Source organism: Balaenoptera physalus (assembly GCF_965194825.1).
Source record: "Balaenoptera physalus genome assembly, chromosome: 18".
Classification (NCBI taxonomy): Eukaryota; Metazoa; Chordata; class Mammalia; order Artiodactyla; family Balaenopteridae; genus Balaenoptera; species Balaenoptera physalus.
In genome coordinates this window covers 58180360-58200600 of record NC_138899.1, presented here as the reverse complement: position 1 = coordinate 58200600, position 20241 = coordinate 58180360, and the positions used below count along the sequence as shown (strand labels likewise).

At 41.7% G+C, this 20241-nt stretch overlaps 1 protein-coding gene across 8 annotated transcripts in view; it reads left to right on the top strand.

The window, feature by feature from the left end:
• The window catches only part of ENOX1 (ecto-NOX disulfide-thiol exchanger 1), a 625875-nt gene that overhangs the window by 588405 nt on the left and 17229 nt on the right, over positions 1 to 20241 (top strand). For 7 of the 8 annotated variants that reach the window (XM_082435381.1, XM_082435376.1, XM_082435380.1 and 4 more), the window contains one exon: positions 7815 to 7900. The exons of the other annotated variant lie outside the window; for it this stretch is intronic. In XM_082435381.1, coding sequence (XP_082291507.1) covers positions 7815 to 7900 — 86 coding nt within the window. The remainder of the gene's footprint in view (positions 1 to 7814; positions 7901 to 20241) is intronic. 8 annotated transcript variants of the gene reach the window in all.

Sequence of the window (20241 nt, the reverse complement as noted above, 5' to 3'; positions counted from 1 at the left end):
TGGCTATTGTTATGAAGGAGAATGGATCAAAATTTTTTATAGACAGGCAAATAGCTCTGAGGAGATGTTGACAGTCTAACCCTGGGTCTGTATCACTCTGTCTTCTCTTGCTTTTTAATTAATTCCAACACAACACATTTCCAATCCCAGCAGCCCTGACTAGTACCCTGTCAATGCTGGTCATCATTGTAAATCCCATCCAAATATAGTCATAACCTTCTCAACAACTCTGTTTATAAACTTGCTGTTCCAAACTCCCCCAGACCCCTGAGAACCATCCTCACATTCTTAACGATCAGGCAAGCTTCTTCACATACCATCGTGACTCCTCTGCGGATCAGGACATACATATTATGGGTAACCAAGATGACTGTTCACATCAAGCCCCGCCCCTCCTACCACCACCACCATTTCCATCACTCACCATTTAACCCATCTCCTCACAGCCAGCCTATATCTGAATTGGAATGTCCCCCCTTACACATGGGTATTAGGAAGCAGATGAAGGAAATGTAGAGAAAAACACTTAAAGAAGGTTGAGTGGCGACTTTTTGGTGTTTTCAGTGAATAGAGTTGAGGCTATATTTAGGCTGCACCTGAGAAAAGTAATCTGGGGTGTGTGTTCTTGTCTGAAAGCTACTGACCATAAAGAATGAGTCATTGACCTAAATCTTGTTTCCAAGACACAAATGCCCGTATCAGTAAATCAACAAACATTTGTCAAGAGCCTACTCTAAAAATTACCAGCCTTCATTGTGGAAAAGAATCATCTGGGCAGCCTGTTTAAAAGACAGAATCTTTGTCCTGACACACAGAGATTCTGTTTATTGTAAAACTAACATCCAAGGTGATACTGAAGCAGTCACCTCTGGGACTGTGTTTTGGGAGCTACTGGCCTGCCATGTACCAAGACGTATCTTAGCGGACAGTGGTGATAAGGTGATCTCTCCCCTCAAGAATTTTATAGACTAGTGAGAAAGAAAGTAGTTAATGACCATGAAACTAAAATCAGAAACACAGAGAAGGAGCTACTTCTGCTGCAGATGCCTTGTGGGAAGAAAGGACAGTTGAGGGAGCCCTAAAGGATGAATAGAGTTTCCTCTGGTTAGATGGGGAGTTGTCAAGGCCATTTCAGATACAAGGAACAATTTACTGAAAGGCCCAAATACAGTCTCAGGAGTTTAGTTAAAATAAGACAGAAGGACAGATATTTTTTAAAAAACTAAAAAACTAACTGTACAAGATCAGGTATTATAATCACCAAATAAGTAGAAAAAACTGCTTTTTGGAAAATTAAAGGTTTTTAGAATCCCAAGGCACTTAGAAACATCAGACCAAACCACAGGTGTTTGATAAGTCTTCTGCTACCCACTCCCAGTCTTGTCTCTCTCCACTTCTCATAGATGCCTTGTCACTCTGCAGCCACCCACAGACAACTGTCCCCTAGCGGCTTAGTGGGAGACCCAGATTTCACATAACCCCTCCCTGATGGCTCTCCAGACTTCTGGTCAGTCCTCTGTAGGTTTCCAGCAAAATATGACTGTGTCTAGAGACATCTATTCCTCTGCAGAGCTGAGATTCCTGGAGACAGATCCAAAAGAATCTTGCTGTGATTTATGTCAGAGTGTTCTGCCTGTGTTTTCCTCTAGGAGTTTTATAGTATCCAGTCTTACAGTTAGTCTTTAACCCATTTTAAGTTTATTTTTGTGTATGGTGTTGGAGAATGTTCTAATTTCATTCTTTTACATGTCGATGTCCAGCTTTCCCAGCACCACTTGTTAAAGAGACTGTCTTTTCTCCATCGTATATTCTTGCCTCCTTTGTCATAGATTAATTGGCCATAAGTGTGTGGGTTTACTTCTGGGCTTTCTATCCTGTTCCATTGATCTATATATCTGTTTTTGTGCCAGTATCAATACAATTTTAAGAATAAGAGTCCATAAGAGAAAAAGAAATCTGTATATTATGTTGAGATATGTTCCCTCTGTGCCCACTTTTGGGAGAGTTTTTATCCTAAATGGATGTTAAATTTTATCAAAAGCTTTTTCTGCATCTATTGAGATGACCATATGGTTTGTAGTTTTCAGTTTGTTAATGTGGTGTATCACATTGATTGATTTGCAGATACTGGAGAATCCTTGCGTCCCTGGGATAAATCCCACTTGATCCTGGTGTATGATCCTTTTAATGTGCTGTTAGAGTTGATTTAGTAGTATTTTGCTGAGGACTTCTGTGTCTATGTTCATCAGTGATACTGGCCTGTAGTTTTCTTTTTTTGTAAAATATCTTTGTCTGGTTTTGGTATCAGGGTGATAGTGATAGTGACTTCACAGAATGAGTTCAGAAGTGTTCCTTCCTCTGCAATTTTTTGAAATAGTTTCAGAAGGACAGCTGTTAACTCTTCTCTAAATGTTTGGTAGAATTCGCCTGTGAAGCCATCTGGTCCTGGACTTTTGTTTGTTGGAAGTTTTTAAAGTATTGATTCAATTTCAGTACTGGTAATTGGTCTGTTCATATTTTCTGTTTCTTCCTGGTTCAGTCTTGGGAAATTGTACCTTTCTAAGAACTTGTCCATTTCTTCTAGGTTGTCCATTTTATTGGTGTATAGTTGCTCATACCAGTCTCTTATGATCCTCTGTATCTCTGTGGTGTCAGTTGTAACTTCTCCTTTTTCATTTCTGATTTTATTGACTTGCGCCCTCTCTCTTTTTTTCTTGGTGAGTCTGGCTAAAGGTTTATCAATTTTGTTTATCTTTACAAAGAACCAGCTTTTTGTTTCATTGATCTTTTCTATTTTTTTCTAAGTCTCTATTTCATTTATTTCTACTCTGATCTTTATGATTTCTTTCCTTCTACTAATGCTGGGTTTTGTTTGTTCTTCTTGCTCTAATTGCTTTAGGTGTAAGGTTAGGTTGTTTATTTGAGATTTTTCTTGTTTCCTGATGTAAGCTTATCTCACTATAAACTTCCCTCTTAGAACTGCTTTTGCTGTGTCCCATAGGTTTTGGATGGTGGTGTTTTTGTTGTCATTTTGTGGTGTTTTGTTGTCATCTCTAGGTATATTTTTATTTCCTCTTTGATTTCTTCAGTGATCCATTGGTTGTTGCAAACACTTCTAATTGGTTTCCCAGTTTCCCTTTTGTCCATTCACCATACAGCAGCTTGAATGAAAATTTGAAAACATAATTCAGCTCATATCATACCCCTGCTTAGAACCCTTCCATTGGTTTCCTGCTATGTTTAGAGCTTAATCCAACCCCCTTAAACTGGGGCCCTATGTGATCTGGCTCCCCACCTACCTCTAAATGCATGCTGCACCACTCTGAAGCCAAGTTTGTTCCTGCCACCTCATTTCCACCTCAGGTCCTTTGCACTTGCTGGTGCCTGTACCTGAGTCACCTTCCCCCAGGCTGTCTGTAGCTGACTGCTCTTCATCTGACACACGGGCAAATTCACCTTCCTTGACCTCCTGTAAAGCAGCCCTCCACCAAGCTTGAGGATACTCTCCACTCCTGTCCTATTACCTGTTTTGTTTTCTGCAATATGCCCACCACTCTCTGAAAATATCTCCTTTTTTAATCTTTGCATTTATCGTCTGTGTTGCTTACCTAGAATATAAGTTCTCCAAGAGCAGGAACTTTGTCTGTCTGGGCAATGCTGTGTCCCTAGGACCTCAGCACCTAATTGCTGCTAAGGAAATGAATCAGTAAAAATCTAGCACTACTTGGTTAATTTAAATGTCACTCCCTTGGTCTTGGTGACATCTAAAAATGAGAATAAACTAGATGATGTTGATGGGAAAAGCTCAAAATGCCTTTATTTGCTTGTTTAAACGGGCCTTCCTAATGAGGGATTTGCCACAGGCTGTCTGGAGCTGGTTTGTGTATCTTTCTAAAGTAGTGTTTCAGGCCCTGAACTGTGCAGGATACTCAAGAGTACTGACAGCCTCCTCTATTCCTTCTTTATTTTCTTAAATTAGCTACTTACAGTTGTATTTCCCACTGTTGGGAAACCCATTCTTACATGTGGAGACATCACTTCTCCATGGAACCAGCCAAGACCAATTGTTGAGTCCATCCCTTTGGAGATCCACCAGTTCAGTAATGGCTGAGTTCTCCACCCTCAGTTCCTAGTGTTCCTTTTACCCAGCCTTTATAGTGTTTATGGTCTTGCAGAGAACCATAAATAGTTTCCAATTCTAGGTTTGTAGCATTTTTCATTGGATTTTGAATTACTGCTATCCTTTTTTTTTTTTTCCCCCCATTCTCAGGAAATATCCCAGTTCCTTTAAAGGAGCTTTAAGAGGCTTTAGTTTGATTGTTTAGGAAGCTTCCCCAAAGTGAATCTGATCCAGAACCAGCGCCTAGAAAGTACATTTTCTCAGACGCCATGCCTGATGCTTCTGTGATGCTAGTGGGATGGGCAGGAGCAAGGGGAGGAGGAGGAGGGGTGCAGTACTTGGGGGGTGATGACTACGGGTTCCCATTTCTACTGCATCTCTAGCAATACTGAAGAACTTGGTTGCCATCCATAGGAAAAGCTTGGAAAACCTTTATTTAACTACCTGCTTTGACGCCACATGTATTTAGTGGCAATTGCTAAACTTTTATAAAGAAAAGCTAATGGCTTGTTAATATCAGCTACCACTAAGATGGTTCTAAATACTCTCCTAGGGAAAAATACTCATGTCCGGATTAGGATTTCTAATCTGATTTTAGAAAGATATATAGAAATCACATGTGCGTTTTCCCCTTAGCTTTATGAGCAAAATAGTTTCAATAAAAAGTTTCCATGCCCAAAATATCCAAGTTACTCTGTCCTGAATTCATAACAGGATGAACAGGATGAGTTAAGGGCAGGAATCGCTGATGAATAATTCTTCAAAGTTACCTGGTATTTGAAAGAGTACTACATCCTTGGTTAGTACTGGTAGCAATTTTTAAGGTTCTTATTTCTCCTCATTTGTCAATAATAGAACAGTAGAAATTTTAAAGAAGTACACTGGCCATTCTCAGTTCTAGAGGATAAATTCATTCAACATACATTTATTGTAAATGTATACTATATTCCTGCTACTGAACCAGAACACACAAATACTGTCTAAGGGCAGAGTTCCTTGGGGTTACAGACCCAAGATTAGGGCTGTGGGACAGTAAACAGTGAGGGAGGCCATCATCACAGAGGCAAGAAAAGCGGCCACTCCAGGTCCTCCCACTTCTGGTATCCCTGAATTTCCTCCTTCATCTTCTTAGGTCAAGAGTTGTCAGCTACTCTCCCCATAGCCCCCACCCCCATCCTCTTCTGAACCATCCTATTCATTCTATTGGAGGCATTTCACTAACTTCCTGTCACACTCCCAAGGGCATTTATAGGAGAGGCTGCAGGTTATCCAGGAGATGTTGATGATTCTTTGTCCTGTAGGGATATTAACATAAAAAATGTTTTTCTCTATTTGCTGGGGCCCTTGGGATACTTGTAAGGCTGCTCAAGCCTGTCTACCTTCTGAGATACCCCCTTGTCCCATGGGAAACTCACACATTCTTGTCACCCAAAGGCTACAGCACCCCACCGCCTCCCCTGTGCTCGGCTGGGCACAAAGCCAGATTAGTCAGTCTGCTGCTGTAAGCGGAAGTCCAGCCAAGGAAAGGAATGTGCTTCGCCGCCTTGCAGGGCCCCTCCAGTCTCTACAAGCCGCTCTCTTGAGGCGCCTCCTCCCCTCCCTGGGAGCATCGCATTTAAGAGAAGAGAAAAGCTTCTCACTAGGAACACCCTCGCCTTCTCACAAAGCCAGCCAGCACTGACTACTCCTTCTCCCTTCCTTGTCCTCCTAGGGGGCACGGGTCTGCCTACCATTTGTTGGAGGCTCTCTGTGGAAAGCAGTAAACATAGTACCACTTGTCCTCAGCCTGGGACAGCAGGGAAAGCCCCACTCACCATCCTGAAATAGAAGCAGTTCCCCTTGGGAATTCCCTGGTGGTCCAGTAGTTAGGACTCGGTGCTTTCACTCCTGAGGGCCCAGGTGCAATCCCTGGTCGGGGAACTAAGATCCCGCAAGCCACGCAGCATGGCGAGGCCAAAAAAAAAAAAAAAAAAAAAAAATCAATTCCCCATAAGAATTCTGCCCCCTCTCTCCCACTTACGGAATGCAAATGGAAATGTTATTTTTTTAAATACTTCTAATTTATTTTCTAAGTAAATCATTCATGAGAGTCTATACTTTGACTCTTATTGGTAACAGAATTACTTATAGTGCCACCTCACGAGATTTGAGAATTTCAGACACAGGGAAGTAGTTGCCAGGTCTATACAGTTAAAACATAAATTAACAAAGTGGTAGGAGGGGGACAAAACAATCCCACTTACGTATATTAAAAATGGCTATTTGCCACTTAAAGAGATGAAAACTACCATTGTTACGTTCTATCATCACCATTATTTCATAAGAGAAGGACATTTTAACAAAAAAAGAAGAACGTAATCTCAGAATAAAACAGTAGTTCTTTATATTTCCGGGAAAAGGTCAATCTCTGAAGGCTGAGGTTTTAGCTTTACGGAGAAATGTAACTAATCGTCTCTATGTTCCTCATTTCACTGTCCACCAAGAACACCCACAGAAAAGCAGTGTTCTGAGGGTAGGTCTTGAAAGTACTTGCGTAGACTCTTTGGTCCTCTGTTCTCAGCCTAAGGATAAACTGAGAACTTTTCTTTAAAAACTGACACTCATCCAGAGCATCCCAAGCACCACACAGGAGATCAGGGGGCCATGAGACCCTCTCCCAGGTCAGTGCAAGGCCACCCTGCAGTTCGTAGCGTGACCTAGTGCAGAACGATGTGCTTGGCCCGTGCTTGCCCCGACTGCATTTCATACAAGCGTGGGTCTTCCCTCTGACCTCTGGCTTTCCAGCACCAAAGCATCACAATAAACAGAACGTTGAGGCCTTATCCTCAAATTGGATTCATCTCAAAGCCTGTTTCAAAGAGAAGCCAAAAATGTCAGTCTGAACACAGTTTCTTAACAAGAGCATACAGCCTATGGAGTTGACGTCCTCATCTTCACCATTTTGATCTTGGATATAAGAGCGGGGAGGGTAGGAGGGTAATGCTCTTACATCAGCCCCGACACTAACGTTCCGCTTTTCATTTGTCACTACAACGTTGACAGCTGAATTTCACGATGGAAAAGCCCTCTGATTTATAATCAGACTCCAGCCAAACCGTCCGTTCCTGGGCCTTTTAAAATGATCTTGTAAATTACAGCAGCGAGAAGGAGAGAGCAGGCTAGCTCCCTTTAAACCACAGCAAGAGCCAGGGGGAAACGGCAAAGGATTTGTGCTTCCTTCAGTGGCAGTGAGGGGAAATATGGATTAAATACTTTTCGTAATTAGCAGCTGTAATTATCAGGGGAATCTGACACAGCTGTAGGAGCCGTTTTCATACTACAGAGTCTAGTGAGGGAAAGAAAAGGGATCATTTTATCCTTCTAATAACTACAATTTTATATTGGCAAATCAAGCATAAAATTGGTAGTTGAAATGCTTCCAGGAGTCTTTGTTTAGAAATACCTTCATTCATCTATGTGTTTTCTCAGAGTCTCGCTTTTCCAACTACTGTCGTTCCAGGAGACAGTGTTCTGTTGGCCATGTTACCATTACCGTCTTCAAAATGTGCAGTTATTGAATGCTTGCCGAGAGCTGTTAGAAATGGCAAGACCACGACTCAGCCTGACAAAACTGTCACTGGGGTCAGATGACATTATTCACCTGAGACTTTTATTTGCCTCTCAATAATGTCCAGTGTTTGTCTTTTTAATTCAGGCATCATATCAACGTTTCTTCACGTCCACCCTTTTGGAGCCAATATAGAATATCTCTGGTCATACATGCAGCAGCTGGACTCCAAGGTAAATCCTTTTTCTCAACTTGCATTGCTAAAATGTAGCATGTTGATTGCTGGCTGCAGGTCGAAGCTGCGTGAGCTGGGTTAGGGATATAATAGTGTATGGAGGTTTATCTGTACTTCTTCACAAGAACTCAGTTTCTGGCGGAGAGTTGTCTTTTTTTCACTTGCTTTTGTCTTTGTAGCGAGAAAAGCAGTTATCGAAAATGACAATGACTTTCAGCAGATGCCAAATTACTTTGAAAAGCATATGAGGGATTTTAAAGTGCAAGTTGGCCTGAAAGTTCCCACCACAAGGGAGAAATCATGTCAGGGTAACTGATGGGGCATTCTCCTTAGACCATATTCTCACAGGATTCTCTGTTAAGGGCTCCACACAAAAGAGGAAAGATCACCTCAAATAACATAAAAATCTGATATGACTCTCAAGAAAACTGTATTAATGGTGGTTTTTTAGCATCATTCTCCAAATGGGAAAAAAAAAAAAAAAAAAGACTACAAAAGTTCCTCTCAGCTGTGCCCCTCGAGGGTCATACCCAGGGTCAGGACATCACTCCTCATTTCTGTGAGGCTAGTTTTTCTCCTCTGCAGACCAGCTACCCTCCTAGCCCATTGGGGTGTTTGTGCGCCGACAGAGAAGGGACAAAAAGAGCTCAATTTATGTATCAAATTCCAGTGAATAGTGAGGGGGCCTCCGTGAAAATCAAGTGATGGCATTAACCAGTACTGCCTTGGGGAGCCCTGGAAGGGGACAGAGATACTAAGCCTGTCACTGGGCAGTTTGCTAAGTGTCCTGCTGAGAAGGAAAATGGAAGTAAGAAGCTCTTCCATAGAGCACAGCAAAGCGCCTGGGATGTGCAGGACCAGGCCCACAGCTCTCTGACCTGAATACACACACCTGAAGTCATTCTGAATCTTCAGTGGTCAGTATCGATTACCCTGCTACACTGTCATCTAATTTTGATTCATATGATCTTATCAATTCACAGTCCCACAACCGCTTGACCTTTCTAATGGGTCTTATACTTCACCTTTGAGAGAAGTCATCTGGAACAAAAAGTGTTTTTCAGTCATAGAGATCCATGCCCTCTTATTCTCCCGCAGCTGGTGACAGGGTAGACCATACAGAGTGAGATGGAAGGAGGAGACTGGAAGAGCCTTGACGTTCAGAATCATGTCATTGCCTTCCCTGTGGCCTCCCCTCACTTCCATGGGGGGGAGGGGAGGGTGACAGAAAACGCTCACATGAACTCAGATGAAATGAGAAGGAGGGGTGATACGTTGCTACTTTGTTGAAAGAAAGCTTTGAAGACCTACTTTGTTTGTTTGTTTTTCCTTCTCCAATACCATTCTTCATAATATCACCACTACCTTTGCCTGGAGGATTAAATGAAATGCCACTCGCACCACTGTACTTGGCATAGAATAAGCCCTCAAGAAAGGATTCCTATTGTTGCTATTATCCTTCCTTTGCATTGTTGACATTTCTTTCCTTCCCTTTCTGGAAATCCCAAGTGGGAAGCCTTTGTGAAGAAGTAGGGGTTGTTTCAGTATGAGCTGAAATGGCCAAGGAATCCACTCATCATTCATCTAAGAATTTTAGGGCTCCTGTCTCCTCTGGCCCATCAGTGCAGGTTGATGATCTGTATGTCTATGAAATGTGCGTGCACGTGTGAGTTGCATACGTGTGTGTGGGCGTGCACGTCCAGGTATAATTGATTATTTGATGGGTAGGAGCTCTTGTTCTATTCTTACCCTCAGGACGGTGTCCATCATTCACTTGCTCGGGTGAGATCTGTGTGGTCTCCCTCAGTAAGGAGAGAATTCACACACCTGGTCTCTGGCCCTTAGATGATGGGCCTTTCCGGAAGGGATTCGGTCAAGGGGAATTCCATTTCATCTCAGACTGATACCTTTGTTTTAGAAGATAATGAAGAAGGTATTTCCCTCACAGAGGAAATATACAGGGTCTCGGTCTCTCCCAGACAGCCCTTCACCTCCTGGACACAATGCTCAGTGGGGCTGTCAAATGCTTTCCTCACGCTTGAAAATATATCAAAAAGTGTTCTGACTAAAACTCCTGGGTGCCAGGGATTGGACCGAATATTCTTTCTATCCCAGTGAGGCTGAGAGGATACTTAGACTTTTTAATCCAGAGGGCAAATTACTGCTATATACTGGAATTCCATATCCTTGGGGCTTTAAGCAGAAAACAAAATAATGAGAGGTTTGCCCTCTAAGTATCCACCAGGGCCTTGTACCTGCACGGACTGCCAGAAGGCTCATAATCCTGGAGCTGCCGCCAGACCCCGATGCTGAGGTTCTCCTGCACAGCGGCCCAGGGCACCTGCTCTGGTTAATCAGAAACGAACCGAGTGTCAGGGGGATGCTGCATTAAAGCAGGGGACTTGGCCTGGCCTTCGCAACACAGGAGGTTTGCTGACTCTGGTGAAAGAGATTTTTAAAAATTCCACTTAGCACAACACAGTTTCCTTGAGATCAGACGGCATCACCATTACCACGACTGTTGTTAAGATAACATTTAGATTCTGCCCTCCCCTGTGCTGACGGGAAGAAGGAAAGCAGGCTCAGTCCAGCCTGTAACAGAGCTGTTTTTCTTGGGATTTCCCCAAAGGCAACAGCTGGGTATATGAATGATCAGAAATGGAAGGAGAGACAGGAACTGATTTAAATTAGGCTGGGCATGTAAATTGCACATGGGTCCCTAAAACTGTATATCCCCAAACAGGCCATTTTCCAGTTAAATACTATTTCTGCTCTTGAGAATGATATTTGCATATTTCTTTTTCTTCTCTGCCTCTTCTAAACCACTCACTCTCATTCGCTCAGCTTTCTCGTATCAGAAATATATGACCGAGTCAGAAAGATGCATTCAGAGGGAGACAGGGCCGGGGTGGTCGGAGGAGATGGCTTCTTGAAGCTTTGCTGAGTTCAAAACTCATGCCTTGGGCACGGGCAGGTAAGCTCTTCCACACAGGCAACACTATCTTGAAAATGGTTTCTGATCAATATCTAGAATCTCTCACATCAGCCCAGAGCCGTTCAAGGTCACTCACTGATCCTAAGCAGCAAGGAAGTCACATTTGAACATCAGCAGATGAATATTTTCAGTCTTATAGTCAAGAGGAGGGAGCCCTCTACTCTTCCCCCAATTTATATATTGTCTAAGAGATTAAGACCCAGTTCTCCACGTGTGTCTGCCTCCCGCCTCTACAAACCGGCAGCCTCTTCCCAAAACCCACGAAGTGGAAGATTTGATTCTGAAACCAGACTCGATGTAATGTGGCCACAGAGACGAGTTTTTTAGAAAGAGCTGCCATTTTTGGCATGACACCGTGTTTGGTAACAGGCTTGGGTGTTCGTGAAGTGTTCATTTCCCACCAAAGGGGCAAACCATTTGCATGTGTATACTAGAAGCATGCCTCTGAAACACAAACTATCTTGTCAGTTCCAAGGAGATTCAAATCAGCGTTAATTGAAGAGCATTCTTTCCCAGATGACAGCTAGGTAGGCAGTAAGGTTGGAGAAAATGTTCCAAGTAGTGTTTGTAAGATTGCCCACCTGAATAATCTTTAATAGTACGTATATTCTGGTGTTCTCCTAAATAGCCACCTGTCACAGTATGTTAATGAGTGAATGAGTTTTCTGTTGCTTAGACAGGCTATCATGAATGTGTTTTCTAGACATCACAGCACCTCTCGAAAGCATAAGGCATATGAAACTTCATAGGTAACGAGACTTCCATCTGGCTGCATGAAAAGTAGAAAGGAAGCTGCTCGTTCACAGCAAGAGAAATTGACAAGGTCACCAGGGACCCAGTGACTGCTCGGCTAAGTCACTGCTTTTCACAAACCCAGCACTGTCTAGGGACTAGGCAGAACAGAACGGGGAGTGGCCAGGGCACAAAAGAAATCTAAGAAAGGACCCTGCTCTCAAAAAGCTTGTAGTCTAAATGAGGAAATGGTATTTTATGAACTAACTTGAGAATCAGATGTGAACTCATGAAGTGCTAAATTTGGCAGGCAGATAGATACTGAGTGAAATAGGAGTTGGAGAAGGGCGAAGTACATAAGGGTCATGACCACCAGGTGGTGCCCTTGAGTCCGTGTTCATTCTGGTTTCCTCTGGGGCACTTTAGCGGTCCTTGCTGCATGTCTCCCCTTCCTCCTCTTTCTCTCCTTCCTTCCTTCTCTCATCTTCCATCCAGATCCTTCCTTTTCTCCCTCTAATTCTTTCCTTCTATTTATCTTCTTCCTTCTTTCCTGTTCTTTTCCTCGTACCTCGTTGCCTTCCTCCCTGTTCGTTTCCTTCCAGTTCTTTCCTTCTCTTTTCCTAAGTCCTCACTTCTGTTTATCTTCTTTCCTTTTTCCTCTCATACCTCCTCCTCTGTGTCCTTCCTCCCTCCCCACCTACGTTCTGTCTCTCTCTCTGCAGATGTTTATTGCAAGGTGTCTGTGTGCTGATGCCATGCTCTGCCCAGGGATATGAGGATGAACAAGATTTAAATGTGCGCTAAAGGCTAACCGTCAGTTTATCCTATGGAAGGAAATCTGGGTTTGCAGTTGGCTTCTCTGACTCTCCAGCCTTGACAAAGCCTATCTTGGCGTCTTTTCAGTCCCCCAAACAGGAACCGTTCTCCGCTTGCCTCCCTTGCCTGACTGATATGGGGCATGGAGCCGACCACCCGCATAACTGATTTATGCCAGCCCGTGTCAATTTATACACGTGCTTAGTGGCCTGGCAAGGAGGCAATGGGCTTGATGAGCTAGAGTCAGCAAATCAGAAAATAAGTCAAATTACAAATTACCTCTGTGGTATTGCCACCACATAAGCCCCTTGGTTACACGGAGCCTTTATTCCTTCTCATCTTTCCTTTTCTTTTTAATTAGAGCAAATCAATCCTTTCTAAATGAATAAACGTTAGAAAATTGTAAACAAAATAGGAGTGGAGGGATCCGCTGACAACATCAAAGACTAAAAAGACACAGACCACCAGTTTCTTAGAATAAAAGCCAGCTGGGTAAGAGGGTAATAAAAGCATCATGTTTATGAGAGCCCTCCCCAGTTTCTACAGCACCAACACATGGTATATGGGAAAATGAGATTTCATAGTCACGGCACGTTTCTGATCCATATCGTAATGCCACACGGGACTCTCTTAGCCACGTGTATCTGATTCGCCTAATAGTATCCTTGTGAGAGAGCGAATCCAGCGCTGCGAAAGCAGGGCCGGATTCAACATCAGAAACCCTGCACTGAGTTCTAGCCCCTCCACTCACCAGCTGGGCCAGCACAGCAGCCCTTCCCTGGACCGCGGTGTTCCATCTATGACAAACAGGAGCTTAGAGAGGATCCCTGACCTCAGAAGGGATATGGGGAAGGGAATCCTGCACACCTGGTGGGGAAACGGGAACCTCTCACTCTGAGCTCAGCCAGTGAGTGCTGGATGCTTTGTTTATGTGATGACTCCATGACACTTTCAGGTCTCAAGACCAATGGTCTTGAAATGATTGGTGGGAAGAGAAAGGATATTGTGAAGGCAGTATCACAGGAGCTGACACATTTTTATAAGGAAGAGAAGAAAACAGAATTAAAGTAAATGAAGATATTTGTAAAGTAAAAATTCTTTGGCCATAGGGTAAAACAGAAGGACAAATTGAATTTTCTCTCAACTTTGTCTTGGAGATCCCAAAATGTCACATGTCATATAGGTTGTTTTGTCAGGGTAGGGAAAAGGTTTAGAAACCATCAAACTAACAGGAAAGCAGTTTCTCCTTCATTTTTCTTCTCACATGAGATATAAACATGTTTAGGGAAATGCTCTAGAATTTGCTGAGCGCCTTATTAAATGGATTTTTTTTTTCATCAGGCTCCTTTTATTGGTTCCCGAATAGAGTTATCCCTTGGTATCTGCAGGGGATTGGTTCCAGGAACCCCTGTGACTACCAAAATCCATCGATGCTCAAGTCCTTTATATAAAATGACTTGGTATTTGCATATAACCTATACATCCTCCTTATACTTTAAATCATCTCTAGATTATTTACAATAATATCTCATCGTGGTTTTGTTGGCATTTCCCTGATGATTAGTGATGTTAAGCACCTTTTCATGTACCTATTGGCCAACAGTATGTCTTCTTTGAAAAATGCCTGTTCAGATCCTCTGCCCATTTTTTGATTGGATTATTTGTATTTTTGCTATTGAGCTTATGAGTTCTTTATATAATTTGAATATTAACCCTTTATCAGACATATGCTTTGCAAATATTTTCTCACATTCGGTAGGTTGTCTTTTCATTTTGTGGATGGTTTCCTTTGCTGTACAGAAGCTTTTTATTTTTTATTTTTTTAATTTTTTTTAATATGTTGTGAATATTTATTGAAGCATTACATATTATTCTATAACAATGTTTTGGTTTTTTTTTAAATAGGTATACTTTTTTTAAAATTTATTTATTTATTTATGGCTGTGTTGGGTCTTCGTTTCTGTGCGAGGGCTTTCTCTAGTTGTGGCAAGCAGGGGCCACTCTTCATCGCGATGCACGGGCCTCTCACTATCGCGGCCTCTCTTGTTGCAGAGCACAGGCTCCAGACGCGCAGGCTCAGTAATTGTGGCTCATGGGCCCAGTTGCTCCGCGGCATGTGGGATCTTCCCAGACCAGGGCTCGAACCCGTGTCCCCTGCATTGGCAGGCAGATTCTCATCCACTGTGCCACCAGGGAAGCCCCCCTTTTTATTTTTTTTTAAATGGATATTTTAGATGGGATTTCATTTGAGGGTGACTGCTCCGTAATTGTCACACATCCCTGTGCACATTATTTACATCTTCATGGCAGAATCAGGCTGTTACCTTGTACTACCAACAGCAACTGAGAGTTCACTACTTCTGAGGACACCAATTTTCATTATGCTAATTTCTGGCTAATTGGTTATTCAAACTAAGTAATTATGAGAATTTCAAATCCTAGTTTCACTACTTCTTAGCTGTGTGACCTTGGACAACTTATTTAACATCTCTGTAACCTTAGTTTCACTGTCTATAAAATGGGCTTTTTTATGGGCTATAATGTGTGTTAAATGACTTAATATATGAAGAGCATTCACAGCAGTATCTGGCACACAGTAAGTGCTACTAAGTGTTTGTTGCCGTTTGTTTTGTGCTTAAAAGTGCAAAAAAGACCTATTACATTCTCTCAGTTTGAGATCTTTGCCACAACCTAGTGGACAGATGAATTTTAAATGGCTTGCCCAAAGACCGGTGCTAATATATGGTAGGGCCAGCACTCAAATCCAAGTCCTTAGAGCATCTGATGAGCTTCTTTCCAATTCCCTTGTCTTGCAAATGAGAAAATACCCAAAGAGATTAAGTAACTTAGGCAAGATGGTGAAGCTGGTTAATGGTCATTCCATGACTGGAATCTGATCTTTTGCCTCTACATTTCTTTCTTCCAGCAAGTGAAAGGTTCATTTGCTTGTTTAATGAACTTTTTGATGAGCTAATACACTTAAAGCATGTACGCTGTGCCTGGTCCACAGCGAGGACCCAGGAAGTGGTCGCTACCTATTTCCTGCTGCATGCCTTCTTCTGCTTCCTTTGTGGTTGAAGTCTAGGCTCAGGTCAAAAGCCACCATGGAAAACAAGATGTTGCTACTTTTCAGTACAGGCGAGCCAAGATTCCTCACGATTTGCTCGCAAATTTTTGGTGAATAGTTCACGAGGGGATGCCCAAGCATTAGCATATGACTGTGTATGGGCTGGTTGAGTTGGGAACTTTCAGGGGGGTGTTTTGCTGTTGATGTTGACATCACTCTAAAACAGTATTCATCACAGAGGAGCTCTGCCCTCCTGTACAGGGACATCTCCCCCATGGTCCCCACCCATGAGTACAGAGGCAGTGACCAAATGGATTATTTCTAATTCCCACTCCACAATCCCCAACCCATTTGGGGACTGGAGTCAGTGTCAAAGAACAAGGCCAGGGAGCCTGGATCTGCATCTCAGCTCCACACTTACTACCTGGGTTACCTCATCATTCTGGACCTCAGTTTCCTCATTTGTGAATTATTCCCTCTCTTATAAGAGCATGCTGAGAATTAAAGAAAGTGTGTTCAGAAGAGTTTGGCAAGGAAAAGTCTCGCAGTGGTTGTGAGATGTTACACTTTTTACAGTCAGCTGCAGGACTGCTAGGTGGGATGGCCTGACCTAACCCCAGGTGGCCTCCTACAAAGCCATTAGCTTTAGATCAGATCTTTATTTTACCCTCGAGAATTCAGCTTTTTCTCCCCTTCCTAATGAACAGTACGAGGCTTCTTCCCCACTTTTCCAAAAAAAAGGTGATAGCTGTGCTGGAAACAAGTGTGTGGTGGGATGGCTGTTCCTTCCATCTGTCAGTTTCTCTATGGCCTCTGCTTGATCTGGAAAAAGACCGCTCATCCCAGGGGTATCACTTGAATTTGACTGGGGTCTGGAACCTACTGGAGATGACCTGTACTGTCCTCCAAAAGAAAAAAGGGAGCTTGTTAAGAGAATACCTTGACTTCACAAAGCTTAAGGAAAACTGCCTTCTGGACCAACTAAAACCTGGGTTTGACCACACACTTCTCTGTACTTGTTTTCTTTGGCTTATGAACACAGGGCTTGACCCATCTACCACAAAAGGTTTGATTGTTAGTGTGTAGTATTCGATCAGCATCGCCTAAGACAGATATATAGAGAAATTGTATTTGTGCCAGGCCCTGTGTTACATTTTACAAACAATCCTCACAACTACACTGAAAGAGATGTTTTTATTTCTGTTATACACATGAAGAAACTGAGAATTACAGCTATTAAATGACTTGCCCAAGGTCAGACAGCTTGCTCGAGGCCTAGCCCAGATGCAAATTCAAGCGTATCTGATTTAAATCCTCAATGTAAACCCAAATATGCCTGACCTGGGGCAATTATTAACAATAATCTGGGTACACCCCACACTGGGTGGAATTAGAGACTCCAGAGAAGAGGCTAGGGAATGTGCTTTTAACAAGTGCCCCAGGTGACTGATACTTAGAAAGAATGCACTATACCCCTGGTTCTTCACCCGCAGCTTCTGACAATCATGGGGAGCATTTAGAGCAAACCAATGCCAGGGGCAAGTCCGCATGTGGTGAACTCTTCCCCAGTTCTTTCTCTGATATAACACTCGACCCTCTGTAGCTCACTCAGTTTTCTCAGCTATAACATGAAGATAGATCATAATGTCTGTCCCATATATATTCCAGGAGTGTTGTGAGAAGGAACTCAGGATGCTGGTGAAGGTGCTTTGGACATTGCTCACTGAAAGAAAACTTACTTTTTCAAATTCATTATGAATCTTTTGTGAGTTGACATGGGAATCTAATAATCCTGTTAACATGGCTTTATGGAAAAATACATTCAGATTTCAAAACAATTCATATAAAAATTTTAGAATACAATTGATTTCAACTTTCAGGACTGCCTCTATTTAACTAAAATTTTGTTTCATAGGCCTAGGAAAATTGACCGTATCATGTAAAATCTTTGCGATGTGAATATTAAATGAACGGTTAATTTGACTTCCTGGTCTATTTAGTCTCCCTTAATTGTTTTTGTTTTTTTTTTTAATTGAAGTATAGTTGATTTACAGTGTTGTGTTAGTTTCTGGTGTACGGCAAAGTGATTCAGTTATACACATATATACATATTCTTTTTCATATTCTTTTCCATTATGGTTTATTATAGAATACTGAATACAGTTCCTTGTGTAATACAGTAGGACCTTGTTTATCTATTTTATATATAGTAGTTTGTATCTGCTAATCCCAAACTCCTCATTTATCCCTCCCCCACCCCCTTTCCCTTTGGTAACCATAAGTTTGTTTTCTATGTCTGTGAGTCTGTTTCTGTTTTGTAAATAAGTTCATCTGTGTCACATTTTATATTCCACATATAAATGATATATGGTTTTTGTCTATCTCGTTCTGACTGACTGTGATGATCTCTAGGTCCATCTATGCTGCTGCAAATGGCATTATTTCATTCTTTTTTATGGCTGAGTAGTATTTCATGGTTTATATATACCACATCTTCTTCATCCATTCATCTGTCAATGGAGACTTAGGTTGCTTCCATGTCTTGGTTATTGTAAACAGTGCTGCTATGAACATTAAGGTGCATGTATCTTTTCGAATTATGGTTTTCTCCAGATATATGCCCAGAAATGGGATTGCAGGATCATGTGGTAGCTCTATTTTTAGTTTTTTAAGGAACCTCCATACTGTTTTCCATAGTGGCTATACCAATTTACATTCTCACCAGCAGTGTAGGAGGGTTCCCTTTTCTCCAAACCCTCTCCAGCATTTGTTATTTGTAGAGTTTTTAATGATGGCCATTCTGACCGGTGTGAGATGGTACCTCATTGTAGCTTTGATTTCCATTTTCTCTAATAATTAGCAATGTTGAGCATCATTCCATGTGCCTATTGGCCATCTGTATGCCTTCTTTGGAGAAATGTCTATTTAGGTCTTCTGCCAATTTTTTGATTGGGTTGTTTGGTTTTCTTGTTATTGAGTTGGATGAGCTGTTTGTATATTTTGGAAATTAAGCCCTTGTCGGTCACAACATTGGCAAATATTTTCTCCCATTCTGTAGGTTGTCTTTTCATTTTGTTCATGGTTTCCTTTACTGTGCAAAAGCTTTTGAGTTTAATTAGGTCCCATTTGTTTATTTTTGCTTTTTATTTCTGTTGCCTTGGGAGACTAACCTAAGAAAACATTGTTACAATTTATGTCAGAGAATGTTTTGCCTGTGTTCTCTCCTAGGAGTTTTATGGTGTAATGTCTAATATTTAAGTCTTTAAGCCATTTTCAGTTTATTTTTGTGTATGGTGTGAGGGAGTATTCTAACTTCATTGACTTACATGCGGCTGTCCAGCTTTCCCAACAACACTTGCTGAAGAGACTGTCTTTCCTCCATTGTATATTCTTGCCTCCTTTGTCAAAGATTAATTGACCATAGGTGTGTGGGTTTATTTCTGGGCTCTCTATTCTGTTCCATTGATCCATATGTCTATTTTTGTGTCAATACCATGCCATTTTGATTACTGTAGCTTTGTAGTATTGTCTGAAGTCTGTGAGGGTTATGCCTCCTGCTTTGTTCTTTTTTCCTCAGGATTGCTTTGGCAATTCTGGGTCTTTTATGGTTCCAATATAAACTTTAGGATTCTTTGCTCTAGTTCTGTGAAAAATGTCATGAGTAACTTGATAGGGTTCGCATTAAATCTGTAGATGGCTTTGGTTAGCATGGCCATTTTAACAGTACTAATTCTTCCAATCCAAGAGCATGGGATATCTTTGTTTCTTTGAATCATCTTCAATTTCCTTTATCAGTGTCTTATAATTCTCAGCACATAAGTCTTTTACCTCCTTAGGTTTATTCCTAAGTTTTTTGGGGGTTTTTTTGATGTGATTTTTAAAGGGATTTTTTTTTTACTCTCCCTTTCTGATATTTCACTGTTAGTGTAAAGTAAAGAAATGCAACAGATTTCTGTATGTTAATCTTGTATTCTGCTACTTTACTGAATTATTTTTTCAGTTCTGATAGTTTTGTGTGGATATTTTAGGGTTTTCTATATATAGTATCATGTCATCTGCATATAATGACAATTTTACTTCTTCTCTTCCAATTTGGATAACTTTTATTTCTTTTACTTGTCTGACTGCTGTGGATAGGACTTCCAATACTATGTTGAATAGAAGTGGTGAGAGTGGGCATCTTTGTCCTGTTCCAGATTTGAGCAGGAAGGCTTTCAGCATTTCACCATTGAGAATTATGTTGCCTGTGGGTTTGTCATGAATAGCTTTTATTATGTTAAGATATGTTCCCTCTATACCCACTTTGGTAAGAGTTTTTATCATAAATGGATATTAAATTTTTTTATGCCATTAAGTTTTAAGGTATTTGGGTTTTTTTCTTCATTTATATATTTTTTAACATCTTTATTGGAGTATAATTGCTTTACAATGGTGTGTTAGTTTCTGCTTTATAACAAAGTGAATCATCTATACATATACATATATCCCCATATCTCCTCTCTCTTGCATCTCCCTCCCACCCTCCCTATCCCACCCCTCAAGGGGGTCACAAAGCACCAAGCTGATATCCCTGTGCTATGTGGCTGCTTCCCACTAGCTATCTATTTTACATTTGGTAGTGTATATATGTCCATGCCACTCTCTCACTTTGTCCCAGCTTACCCTTCCGCGTCCCCATGTCCTCAAGTCCATTCTCTACGTCTGTGTCTTTATTCCTGTCCTGCCCCTA